Consider the following 13994-nt stretch of genomic DNA (forward strand, 5'->3'; position numbering starts at 1 on the left):
TTGTTTTCTTTCAGCCGATGACATTTAAACAATGAGAAATGACATTAAATGAAGTTTAATTACAAAGAAAAGGTTTTTAATGACATTTTAAATACTGTTTCCTTAACGTGAGTTATTGGTCACATAACTTACTTCAACGTACGTAAACCTCGACAAAGGTATTCCATTATTTGATCATATAAATGATCAGTGGAGGGCGACGCATTGAGTCGGACGACTATTGGCACAACCACATTTCCCCAGGTCTCATTTTCTCATCTTAACCCCCCAGCTGGCGCACCAGTGACATGAATCAAACACCCCGATGTTAATGGACATTACTGATCAGTTACATTCATCCAGATGAGACTAAAGGCTGCCTGCCGGCTAAGTGCTGCTCATCTTTATGTGAAGGTCTTTGATGTTTCCAGCAGCACAAATTATCTAAATGTTAATGAAGTAAAGAAAATAAACTGTCCCCACAGTTCACGACGTTATCATTCAGCGAGTGTACGGGAGTTCACACATTCAACGTATAAGAGCTATCCTTTAATTTTAGAACATCATTCTCTCTGTTTGGCTGGAATGTCAAAGATCTTGCTTAATTATCTAATTTCTTGGATAATTTTTACAGAAAAAGCAGAAATATGATATGAGTCGGACACCTTGGTGGATTTAAGATGCATTTCCTATTTCCCAACATCTTCCTAAAATGCGTCACGTATTAAACATTCGGCGCCACATACTCTCAGTTTGTGCGTTCACGATACAGACGGTTACAACAAAAACATGTCATAGGGGGGAAAGGATGAAGGGGGCGGGACTCTAGCTGAACAGGTGGGTAATGAGGATAGAGGGATGCTGGAAGATCCAAAGGGGTGTGGGGGGGGGCGGGGGGCATCGTCTGGTCCACGAGGTTCCACTTTCCCACTGAGTGTTCTTCCAGGATGAGACTGGTTGTGTTTCAGGAGCAGAATCAACTTCCTCCAGGACTTCCCAACAGGAACCTGTGAGGAAGAAACAAGAAAGAGAAAACTTGTGACGGACTACGAAACACAGAAGAAGAACAAGAAGAACAACAAGAAGATTGAGGAAAACAAAGAAGAAGACGAAGAAGCGTGAGGAAGAAGAAGAACAACAACAAGAACAAGGAGAAAAAGATTGAGGAAAACAAAGAAGAAGAGGAAAAAGCGTGAGAGAGAAGTAGACGAAGAAGAGTGAGGAAGAAGAACAAGATTGAGGAAAGCGAAGGAGAAGAAGATTGAGGAAAAAGAAGAAGAGTGAGGAAAATGAAGACGAAGAAGAGTGAGGAAAACGAAGAAGAAGAAGAGTGAGGAAAACGAAGGAGAAGAAGAACCACCACGTACCAGTCGGTTCTGGCCCTCACAGCCGCCCTCCTCACCAGCCTCTTCCTGTCGTCCAGCGGTCGGGCCAGCGCTCGCAGAACTCGGGTCCGAAACGGCAAAACCTGGAAGTCAAAAGGTTTGGTCCACAGGAACATTATAAAACAAACATCTAAACACTTTATACTTGATCCTGAAATCCTAACTTTTAGAAGGTATTGTTGGGAACAACTCGACACGGTTCCCAAACATCTAGAACACACAGAAGTGTGAGCGTCACCTCGTGGGCGGGGAAGGAGGAGACGGCGTGGATGCAGCGCAGCGAGGAGATCCTCACGCTCTGAGGAACACGTCAACACGGTCACTACTCACAGTGATGAATCATAAAACACACGCCGACCAATCGGTGTCCAGGGCTAGAAACCACATTTACACAAACACTTTTTACATTTTTTATCTCGGTGTAGACATGAAAGTGAGAACATTTTGTATTTAAACTAACAATGAGAATTCCAAAGCATACAGTTTATAACTCAATGACTCAAATGAATGAGAGACAATAGTTTAGATTAAAAGAATAAAACATTGATGTCTTTTCAGGTAAGGTGCGAGTATGAAGAAGAAGAAGAGTGAGGAAGAAGAAGAAGAAGAGTGAGGAAACAATGAAGAAGAAGATTGAAGAAAACAAAGAAGAAGAAGAGTGAAGAAAACAAAGAAGAAGAGTGAGGAAAACAAAGAAGAGTGAGGAAAACGAAGAACAACAACAACAACAACAGCAACATAGACTGGTTCTGCTGTAGTCTGGTCTGGGCCCGGACAGAGGAGGCCCCTCCCCCCTCCCCCTCACTCACCATGGCGGGGCAGCCCCTCCCCCTCCCCCTCACTCACCATGGCGGGGCAGCCCCTCCCCCTCCCCCTCACTCACCATGGCGGGGCTGCCGGTGAGGGCCAGCAGCCGGCTGACCAGCGCCTCCAGCTGCTGCACCAGAGCCGGCGGCGGGTCGGCGAGGACGGGCTCCAGACACGACAGGGTGGAGGCCTGGACCCCCGGGTCGGGACACAGCAGGGCCTCCAGCAGCAGGGACAGCAGCTGGACCGGGACCGCCTCGCATTACTCACACGCAGCATCGCACATTTACGGAGCATTCGGAGGGACCGTGAACTCACCGCCGGCAGCTCGGTGACCTGGACCTCCTTGGGCAGCTTGTTGACGATGTTGGACAGCGCCTTCAGGTAGTTGGGCTTCTTCTCTGTGGAGGAGGCATGGAGAACACTGAAGGTGGAGAACCGAGAACCCGAGACCTGCGGAGGAAAAGCCTGAAACCTGCCCGGTAACAAGTGACTCACGTCACGTCTTCAAAGACTAATAATGTGTCAAAGTGTTTGAGGTTTTTGAGAAGGAGCCTCTTTGGTTTCAGTGAGAATATACGTTCTTACACTTGATATATATTAACTAGTTTAACCTAAAACTGCTAAATTAACTAAAAATGTCCGACTCTACGATTCACCCCTTTTTCCTTTATATATAATTAAATATGTCCGACTGTCGAGGATTCTTGGTATTCAGCGCTGAAGCTTAAATTGCTGCACTCTGTCTTTTTTATTTCTTTTAAATCACATCCTGATTTATAAAAAAATAAATTCCATCTCTCTTGATGTATAAATAAATAATCATAAATAAAGCAGGACAAATAAAAAGGTATCGGATCAACTCTTACCGACACCAGCAGTGTCGAACTAAAATAGTGGTTTCAATAATTACATTTGATATCAATATCATTTAAATATATTCTATAACGTCCATCATCACACCGAGGCTTATTAACCGTATTAATACCTTGCGGTGCGGCGTTGAAGCCGCGGACCAACTTAGCCGAATTCTCGCTGAAGAAGCGCTGGCGGTACATGATGCGGACGTCGCCGTGGCAACCACGGTTCAGGATGTCGACGGAGTCGCTCATCAGCAGCCAGAAGCCGTCGGCCGCCGCCGGACCCAGAGCGGCGTCGTCGAGCAGAGAGAAGAGCTTCGGCGAAAGATTAAGTATTCAATAATATATATATAATATATTAAATATGAAATAGTCTTTACCTTGTCAGTCAGGGTGGTGAACAGAGGGTGGTACCGGAGGAGCAGGGCCTTGGCAACCTGGAGACAAGAGCAGCTCTATGACACCTGCTGCTCACACAGGGGTCACACACATGTTGATGGATTTCCAGGACTTAAACCAAATTTCCATGACCAAACATGATGTGAAATCTCTGTGTATTCATGAGTATAAACCTTAAATGACACAAATCAATGAGACAATAGTTTGATTAAAAGAATAAATATTTATTTCATATTTAGTTTTATTTATGAATTTATTCATATTTATTTATTTTATATTTATTCTATATTTATTTTATATTTCATATTTTTCTAGATTTATTTTATATTTATTTTGTTTTTTATTTATATTTATTCTTTTAATCAAACAACAGGTTTTACATGACCGTATGACCCCTGCCACACTTGCGTTGTCACCAATTAAATTAATGAGCTTGAGAGCCGACGGTAAAATAAGTGATATACATTTTTTTCAATGTGTGTATCGTCACAGATGAGAATGTCTTAAAAAAAATCAAAAAAATCAGACCAAAGACATTTTCTTGCCGAGAAAAAGAAGAAAAAAGAGCTAGACTCGTACCCAGATCAAGAGGGTGAAGGCCTGCGTGCGTAGAGGTGAAGACGCCGAGTCCAGCTCGCCACACACCCGCTTCACGGTCCTCTGAATGAGGCTGTCGAGAGAATCCCCTGAAGAAGAAGAAGAAGAAGGAGGATGAGAAGAAGAAGAGTGAGAAGAAGAAGAGTGAGGAGGAAGAAGAAGAAGTAGTAAAGCTCTGGGTTTCTTTAGGGACAGGGCGGCGTGATGACCTCCCACTGACCCGGCGGCCGCTTGTTAGCCAGACCGGCGAAGCACTTGGCGGCCGAGGTGTAGGCCAGCGGGCGGCTGCAGGTGCAGCTCATCTCCTCCAGCGCTGCCATCAGGTCATCGACGCGAGGCACCTCCACCTGAACGACGAGCACCACACTTAGAATACAGCGGTGGAGATTTGATTTTTAAATAAGAAATGATAAATAGCGTAGAGGTGTGGAGACTCACGCTGCGAGGCAACGAACACACGCATCCCAGGAGCAGACACACCATCTGGGACCGGCTCCACGAGTCGGCCTGCTGCAGAGCGTTACGGGGAGAAGTTAAAAAGAGACAAAGGACTTTTTAGGGGGGGTGATATTTAAATAAAAGCACCATAAATAAGTGTGTGTGCACACCTTGAGCAGCTGGATGTTTGACGGGAACGAGTTGCCGGGCAAAAAGGAAACGTCCCCGTCCAGGAACAGAGACACGGCCCTGGACGCCGTCTGGCCCGCCAGCCTGACACACGGAAACATCCCAGAATGTTCTTATTGTACTGAATACAATATTAAGTACAAAATACTTATAAATATATCGGACTATTTACTCTGAAAAATGTGAGAAACAGTCAGACATCTGAACTAAAACCTAAAGTGCCTGATAACAATAGAAACTAGATGCATGAGGTAATGATGGTTGGATGAAACTGTTATTCTAATTATTTCTAAATATCCCACGTGCTGAAGTGGATGAGAGTGGGTACTGACGTGGGCTGCAGACGGGAGCAGGAGGTGCTGATGACGGGCACCATGGCCAACAGGACCTCCTCCTCCAGAAGAGGACTGCGACCTGCAGGTGACCCCTCGCCTGAAAAAGAAATAACAGGAATAGGAAACACGAAATGTTTAAATTTCAGCAAAAAAAATAACGTCATCAATGTTAATCTGTGTAATGTTGATGCAGTTAATAACCAACGAGTATATATATATATATATATATATATATATAACTTAAGAGACTTAAACATGAGACAATTATGAGGAAGAAGCAGTCAGTCATTTGGCGAGGTGTGACTGAAGGGTCGTGGTGAAAGGTCAAAAGGTCACGAGGTGTCCGTGTACCCTGCAGCGCTGCCTGGAGGGCCAGAGACAGCAGGCGCGGGACGATGACGTCGTGGAAGCATCGGCCCGTCTCCTCGGTGTCCTCGACCTGCTGGGCTATCCTCTGGAGACTGTGACACGCCAGCACCACCTCCTCCACGGAGAAGACGACACCACCCACACCACCTGATCAGATTAATGAAACAACATTAATCCAAGGCTTCATTGGCAACGTGATTGAACTCATCTCTCCGGACAGATTACCCGTGTGTGCCGCGCTCAGGACCTCCAGGAGGACGGGCGTGGTCACCTGGACGACGGCAGGTCGAGAGGACACGGCGGCCAGAGCCGACAAACACCGCCGCCGCACTGCATGATGGGAAGGCGTCTCAGAAGCTACTCTGTTGTCGCCTCGGTCCGCCGGCTCTGATTGGAGGGGAGGAAACGGTTTAGTTACACTCGTGAAACGTCTGCTGACATAAAAACTGACAAGAACTAACGAGAGGCAATTACGTAAATTATTTATTTGACGTTTAAATATTTTTTAAATTTATTTGTAGGGTTTTATTTTTCTTTAAATGTGAGCTATATTTGTGTTGATCGGTAAGTACGACATTAATTCACCGTCAAATAAATAACTTGATTTATATTTACAATTATTGTGCAACACAAATATTGGCATTTGTATATTTCTTTGTGTATTTTATAATTATTTGACATTTAAATAGATATTTGTAGGGTTTTATTTTAAGCTACATAATCAAGAAATACTGCATTAATTCATCGTCAAATAAATAACTTGATTTATATTACCATTTACAAATATTAGCATCATCAAAAAAATACTGCATTAATTCACCATCAAATAAATAACTTGATTTATATTACCATCTACAAATATTAGCATCTGTATATTTCTGAGTGTATTTTGTAATTATTTTACGTTTAAATATTTTTTACAAATATTTGTGGGGTTTTATTTTAATCTACATCATCAAGAAAATACTGCATTAATTCACCATCAAATAAATAACATGATTTATATTACCATTTACAAATATTAGCATCTGTATATTTCTGTGTGTATTTCATATTGCATGTCATACTTACCAGAAAACATCTCGTTCTTTAGCCGTGGGATCATTTTAGAGATGAAAACCTCGGGGTGCAGCGCCGCTAAGGCTCCAGCACATTCCACCACGGCGAGACTGGAGGAGGAAACGAGATAAAGACTCAGATAATACCGTTTATCTTAAGGAGGTATCGTCAGATAACCGATAATACATGAAAAAAGAAAAATCACCGATTGGTTCAACTGCGAAACAGAAAGTACACAGTATGAGAGAGAAGTGTGACGGGTCTAGAGGTGAGGTTACACCCCCAGACCAGAGGACCGGGCTACGAGGTGGTGCAACATGGCCGACTGGCCCCCTGTGTCGATACGGAGACACTGTTCCTTTAAGGTGAAGTCGAGAGTGTGCTTTCAAGAAGGGGTAAACAGAGGAGTAGAAACACAGGATTAGAGGGCGGATGCGGGAGGAGATCTGACCTGACTTTGTCGTCCTCCTCCGTCAGCAGCAGTCTGGTCAGGTGGTCCACCGCCAGCTCCACGTCAGAGTCTAGCAGCAGACCTGGGAGAGACGGGAGGGTTGGAGCATTGAATCCGACCGTGGACTCTGTGTGTGTGTGTGTGTGTGTGTGTGTGTGTTGCGTCTCACCCGCTTGTTGAGCCAGCGAGGCGAGCACAGAGGTGGCCGTGATCCGCAGGCTGGAGTCGGTCTCCGTCAGAGCTGAAAACACCATGCTGCACAGAGACGGCCGGAAGGCCAGGAACACACTCTCTTCTGATGTGGAGAGAGATGGGGAGGAGAAGAGTTACAATCTGAAAGAAAATTACATCTTTTGTCTCCATGGTTATGCACAATCTGGACTTAAAACAAAAATAGAAGAGCAAATAATCCCTTCAGAAGTAACTTTGTGACCATCGGAGCTCAGAAACACGTCTCCACGTCGGGGAACTCGAGATTGAATGTCGAGAGACAAGAAACTACGGCGAGCTTTTCATTATCGTCAGTGTCCCGGGGCTTTAGCTTGAAGACGCACAAACAAACAAAAACACACACACACACACACACACACACACACACACACACACACACACACACACACACACACACACACACACACACACACACACACACACACACACACACACACACACACACACACACACACACACACACACAAGCAATAAACAAATAAACAACGCTCGCCGTTGTCGCAGGTCTTCGCCGACTGAACAAATCGCTGCACCACCTCGAGCAACGTCCGTCTGTGGGAACACTAGAGAGAGAGAGAGAGAGAGAGAGAGAGAAACAGAGAGAGAGAGCGCGAGAGGTCACGTTACCACAGCACGGACATGAACACATATGAATGAGAGGAAGCTTCACTCCCTCCTCTTCACTCCCTCCTCTTCACTCCCTCCTCTTCACTCCCTCCTCTTTACTCCCTCCTCTTCACCCCCTCCTCACCTGCGCTCTGCTGTTGTACTGCTCCACCAGCGCCGGCATGGCGGCGCCCGTCACGATGTGGCTGGCCCGGTTGGAGGCGCTGCAGGCGGCCTGCAGCAGCTTGGCGCTGGGCCACACCAGCTTCAGGTCCGGCTCACTCAGGTGGGGTTTGCAGTCTGGAACCACATTACACCTCCAGTTGGAACTATTCAAGCCAGACCACTCGCTGCACGGTACGGGGGTGGTAGTTTATTTAAAGAGAGGGTTAGGCTGGGATTAAAAACACTAAAATACTCGGTGCCATTCATGCAGGTTCATTAAAGTCTCCCATGATGCTTCACTGGCTTTTATTCGTCCTCCTTGAAGAAGATCAAGAGTCACACAGAAGGTCCTGTGATTGTCTTTGTCGGCTTTTGGGATGTGATGGATTTCTGTCTAAAATAATGACTTAGATATTTGCCTTTAGACATAAAAACCAATATTAGTCAAACCCCGGTGTCTCTATAATAATTATAACCAACACAATCTTCCAACCAACAATCTTTTTTTGTTTGTTTACATTAGGGTACTTATAAAAGTCTTGAAAGATGAGATACTGGTTGATAACTTTAGGGTCTCACATTGTATTTATCACACTGTCAACATGACATCACAACGGTTGAAACTAAGTCTCCTCCTCCTCCTCTCTCCTTCATCACTTCTTCCAAACCCTTCTCTAAATGTTTTACGCGCATCCTTCCTTATAAAATGTGTCGTCGTGTGCAAACGGGCTCCATTTCTGACCTTTGAGAACGAGCTGCAGGAAGCTGCTGAGGGCGTCCTCGGCGTCGGAGTGGAGCACCGAGCGAGACAGACAGGAAGTGAGCGCGGTGAGAGCGGCGAGGCCGGCCGACTCGATCTTCTCGCTCGACGTCTGAAACACCTGCGAGGAAACGTCGAGAGGGGAATGCCGTTAGTCGGTCTGTTCTTCGTACTCACAGAGAGGTGCTTACATCACCCATAATGCATTGTGTTTTGGGTCATTTTCTTTAGACGACTTGTAGATCAGTTCATATTCAGTCTTGGAGTTTAAATTTAGAGTTCAAATACTTTTGTTGGCAACCGGACCACCGGAAACTAAAAAGACTAAACACTGGAGAGTTTGAAAAATAAAGTTGGATCATAGGAACGCAGCTTCAAGATGCTTCTTGTTTTCATTCCTTGCAATAAAGAGAGGCAGATAGCCAAAAAAAACAACACTTAAAAAAGGTGTTTAAATGACGTCAATTAAATAAAATCCCGAGTCCTCTTCCTCTCATACGGACCTCTCTCCGCAGCGACGCCCACAGTCCCTCCAGGAACTCCGCCACGTCCTTGTGTTGATATCGCGACAAGCCAGCGATCTGAAAACATACCCAGTGCGGTAATGAGAAAGATAAGAACCCCCGGCGCCATCGTCATGACTTGTAGATACACTCAGCAGCTGCACTGTGGGGGCGATGACTCACTGTCGAGGGAACGTCAACAGTGAGTCATCCACATTGTACGAGCTTTAGGAAAACAGCTGAAGAGCCGGAGAGGGATTTCTCACCAGAGTCTGCAGCGAGTCCAGCTTCGCACTCGGAACATCAGAGTCCAGCTTCTCAATGATGAGCGGCAGCAGAAACTGGAGAACGGGGAAGAAGTAAACAGAACAAATCTTTCGTTGGGGTCCTCGGAGGGGAGAAAAAAAATTGACGTGATCCAAAACTGCTCAGGTTGCACCGAGAAACAAAAAAAGTGTAAAATGCGAGTCGTCCTACCTCGGCAAACCGCGGCGTCCCGGTGAGGGCGTCCCTCAGCATCTGGATGAGCTCCTCTCTGGTGATGCCGTGAGGGTCGTTGGGAGGCTGGAGAACACACACACACACACACACGTAGAAAGAATATGCTCTTGCCACACGAAGCCCTGCGTCATGGTCGTGGCATTGAGGCAAAGTGCCGGTTGTTCCAGTGAGTCAACACGATATGGGAAGTGAGCAGACGAGGAGGCAGACGGCGTGTTATTATTTTTTAAACATGTAGTCTGTCACAGGAAGTCGGTGATGCCACTTAGGCAAAAAAGCAGCTGAGTAAACGGGCACTTACGGGGCTGAAGTCAATGGGGAAATAGCAGGACGTCACCTCGAACAGCTCCTCGGTGAATTTACCTGAGACGGCAGACGCACAGTAAGAGTCGCGCTCGGACCGTGCAATGGCTACAACACAAAGAGGAGACGGTGGCGAGAAGGATGCCGGATGCGTTCTCACCTAGATCGTAACCTCGGAGGACGACGCTCTTGGCGATCTGGAAGGCCAACAGGAGGTTGCGGGGGTCTCGCTCTCCGTCCATCGACTGGACAAAACCGAACACGAAGTCTGGCCCCAAACCCTTCAGCTCTGTGGAGACGTCGAGCACACGGACGCGTTTCAGTTCCGCGAGGCGGCCGACGGACGGATCCGTTTTTACGGCGACGCGTTTCTCAAGATCTGAGAACGCCACTCGGCTACAACCGTGCTGGAGATTGATTCGGCTCGATAAATGAAGCGTTGCGTTATAAACTGAGAAAGAAAATATATGACCGGCGACCAGCGTCACGTGAAACCTGATCTGATCGAGTCTTATTCGGAAATCTGAGGTCCAATGTTTTTAAATCTCAAACTAGAGTTAAAATATTCCACATTGAGGATCAAATAACATGTGCAGAAATTAACTTGTCAGATGTATCTGCTGCCATTGTCTGTTAAATCATTTATTTTCTTGAATTTCTTCTAACTACGGTGAGATTTCTGACTTTCAAAACTCACTCTCTGCCAATTTGGATTACCTACGTTTTCAACACAGAAGCTTTGTTTTTTGTGTGTTTCAGGTCATCGTGAGGAGCCTAAAGACTCAAACTCGTCTCCTCTTACCGGCTTCTCTGGTCTCCATGAGGTTGATGAGCATGTTGTAGACGCACGCTCTCTCGGCCAGCATCAAAGACTGGCGGAAAAAAAGAGAAAAGAAAACAGACTCTATGAGCTCTTTACACACAACACCCAGAATGTAACAACTATTTAATAAACCATGTAACTCAAATCCATCCAGCTTCCCCCTTTTGCACGAACACAAAACGGTGTATGCTATAATAAAAGGTTGCTTGCTGCGACTTTAACGTCTTAATGATACCACAGTGTCAAAAGGGTCACCTGAACATGGACATCCTGGAACAAAGACCTCAGCATGGACACAGCGGAGCCAGGAGGCAAAACTGTACATTTTGTCTGGGGGGGAAAGCACACACACACACACACACATCTGGAGGTTCTCAAAACGACGCTCAAACCTGCCGAGCAGCAACTAAAGTGCAGGCTTGGCAGTCGGTTCATCTCTCTCAGCCTTGTATTTGTCACTGAAGGTCTATCAAACACTCACCAGCGCTCTGAGTCCCTGTAAAACCGGCGGTGTGATGACATAATGGTCCTTGAGACGGTTTTCAAAGAAGGCAATGAGCACTTCCACTGAGAACAGAGACAGGGAGACACAATGACAAAATATCACTCTCTTTTCACACGTTGAGTGCATCTCCGCAAGACTGCGGACTATTTACAAACTGTAAAAGAGAAGATGCGTACCTTCTCTCTCTGTGAGACCTCCATAGCAATCCTGTAAAACGTCAGCGAGGAGCTGGACTCCTCTGGCTCGGGTGTGAGGCTGGGAGCTGGTTAGGCTCGGTCTACAGCGGGAAGAAAAGGAAAATGTTAAAGGATTACCAAGTATTAATACAGGAGCAAGTCCGTTTGACATTTTATGATTTTTCTATAAATAGATAACATTGTTTTTTTTCATTTATAACCCATTAAAGGGTACCTGTAGTGCAAAACAATATGTAGCCAGATCAAAAGATAATGTGTTTCTAAGTTCATGCACTGCTGGTCCAGTATATTCAAACAACAATACGTTAGGCTTAGGCTGTTCAAAGAAATCCCGACATGCGACATGCACTGGGGCTTTGAATATGTCGCGGGTGGTGTGTCACACATACGTGATATGCCGACAGCAGCACAGCGGGATGTGTTCAGATACAAATATAAACAACGTCCGCCGGCTGCAACAAATGCTGAGATTGAGATAACGATGAAAGATTGTCTGATTGATCAACTACTGGTTCTTTGTGAACTTTTAAAAAGCTGGCTTATCCATTTAGTGAGATGACAGCGATGATATATTCAGATTGATGATGATGACGGACCGCAAGCAGCGCTCATGACCGCCCGCTGTGACCGTGCACGGCAAAGAGGTGCAGTTGCAAGTCGGTTGGGAAATGTGTAATATGTGACAGACATAACACATATTTGTTGTATGTAAAAGTAAACAAACTTATGTCCGATGATATAGCAGGATTTCTGAAGGTTTGAAGACTTTCAAGCGTTTTCCATCAGCACCGATACGATACACTGACTGCGCTTGCATCGAGCAGCGAAGAGGGGCTAACAGGGGAAAACAATCGATCGGCGTATCATTCGTATTGAACCCTGCATTCAAGCATAGCAAGAGCCGAGAGGTTTAGAGGGCGTGATGAGTGTTGCGATGTGAGTGAGGGAATGGTGAAATGCGTGAGAGATGCGCTCAATGCGTGAGACTGATATAGTGTGATGAGACTGAGAGTTCACACAAAAGCTACACAAAGCATGATAGATAGCTACATAAGCCAGCAGCGCTGCGTCTGCGTGATGCAATGTTGCGGCCGTTGTGTTCGGTGTGTGCTCAACAGGTCGCTTTTGTCCGTCCGTCCTGATGCGCACCGCGGCTCCGCGGCGTCGCGGTGTCGGAGCGCGAGTGGGCAGGCACGACGGCGCCGACACTGTACGCGAGACAAGACTGAAATGTGCAGCTGGCTGTGGCGAAAGTGAGCTGGCGAAAGTGACAGCGCTAGCCAATTTTTAATGGGCGGCGCAATTTTTTATCGACATGCGATCTACCAATACTACGAGCGCGATCGACGAGGTTGCTGATATCGACGTATTGACGATCTATCCCAAGAATATGATATAGAAGAAGCCACCGATTCTTGGCTGAATTCACGGAAGTGCTGAAATCAACGACTCGCGCCGAATGTATTCGCTAAACGGTAAATAATCAGCTAAGATGAATTTTTGCAAAAATGTGATGGAATTTAAAATGTAAATCCTCGGACAATAGATGCGGGAAATAAATAGCAGGGTAAATACTTGAATGGATTGACAGAATGGATGTAGCACGTTGTTGTTTTGCACTACAGGTACCCTTTAATACTATTCACAAGAAACACCTCACATCTGTTTAGCTGGGGTGACACTGACATTACATTTAGGAGGTGAAACCTTTTCAATTATAACACATACTAAACCAAACTAAGAGCACAACAGAACATCTGCATTACACTACCATGCATAACGTTACCGTACACATTCAGATAGCTTACCCCAGAGCTTCCACCAGCTGCAGGATTGTAAACTGTCCATCTTTGACACCTGAAGAGAAAAGCAAAGTTTAGTAGGATTGTCTCAGAGCTCTGATGAAGACAGACAACTACAAACACACATAGAGAAGACATAGCACGGAGGACCCCGGGTTCAAAGGGCCGGAGTTCATTGACAGGATGCTTATTCTCTTCGGGGACGGGGACACACACACACACACACAGCAGCTAGCCCACTGGAGCTCAAACTATCAAGTTGCTCGGTCGAATAGCATGACAAGAAAACGAGATGGATAAAACTAAAATGAGCTGACTAGTGAGACAGTGAGCGCGTGTTTTTGCATCGCGAGTCTCCATAACACCGCACAGGATGTTGTGGTGCTAAGTTAGGTGAGCTAACTAGTGTCACCCTCATGCCGTGGGGCTCATCCTTGAGGCTTCGACGTGGTTTACCGCCAGCGAGCGTCGAAGCAAATATGAGGAAAGACTTATTTACACGTTGCTGTTTCTTTGGCCTTGCTGTCCTGTAGTCCCGAGACAAATTCCTCCACCAGAGACAGCAGCAGGGTACTGTCCGCAGCCATCGTGCCTCTGTGTTAACTGAACTGGGAACGCGCATGCGCATGAAAGTTAGGAGTGGAACGAACGGTTAAAAAAGTGACTAATTTGACATACGTTGTTTTTAAAAAGGACCGTTATCGAAACAATGCGACGTTACGCGTGTGTG

At 46.0% G+C, this 13994-nt stretch overlaps 1 protein-coding gene across 3 annotated transcripts; it reads right to left on the reverse strand.

The window, feature by feature from the left end:
* Positions 1-39: 39 nt before the first annotated feature.
* On the reverse strand, positions 40-13954 carry mms19 (MMS19 homolog, cytosolic iron-sulfur assembly component). 3 transcript variants are annotated; one of them, XM_056429457.1, is made up of 32 exons: positions 13764-13954; positions 13271-13319; positions 11442-11542; positions 11242-11327; positions 11016-11090; positions 10740-10809; positions 10098-10226; positions 9936-9997; positions 9611-9697; positions 9400-9474; positions 9134-9211; positions 8613-8751; positions 7851-8005; positions 7593-7662; positions 7038-7163; positions 6869-6950; positions 6430-6527; positions 5584-5745; positions 5341-5505; positions 4987-5086; positions 4636-4738; positions 4466-4537; positions 4248-4374; positions 4010-4116; positions 3412-3468; positions 3160-3346; positions 2490-2572; positions 2230-2412; positions 2174-2186; positions 1603-1662; positions 1347-1447; positions 40-986 (listed from the first exon to the last, which is right to left on the reverse strand). In XM_056429457.1, the coding sequence occupies exons 1-32, from the start codon at positions 13849-13851 to the stop codon at positions 756-758; spliced, it is 3321 nt and encodes a 1106-aa protein (XP_056285432.1). In that variant the 5' UTR covers positions 13852-13954; the 3' UTR covers positions 40-755. The 3 variants fall into 3 exon arrangements, with proteins under 3 accessions (XP_056285432.1, XP_056285433.1, XP_056285435.1); XM_056429460.1 differs by lacking the exon at positions 2174-2186 and having other exon boundaries at positions 872-986; positions 2248-2412; positions 13764-13856; XM_056429458.1 differs by lacking the exons at positions 11442-11542; positions 13271-13319; positions 13764-13954 and having other exon boundaries at positions 11016-11124; positions 11242-11326.
* Positions 13955-13994: the final 40 nt, after the last annotated feature.

This window comes from Pseudoliparis swirei, chromosome 13 (genome assembly GCF_029220125.1).
Source record: "Pseudoliparis swirei isolate HS2019 ecotype Mariana Trench chromosome 13, NWPU_hadal_v1, whole genome shotgun sequence".
Taxonomy (NCBI): Eukaryota; Metazoa; Chordata; class Actinopteri; order Perciformes; family Liparidae; genus Pseudoliparis; species Pseudoliparis swirei.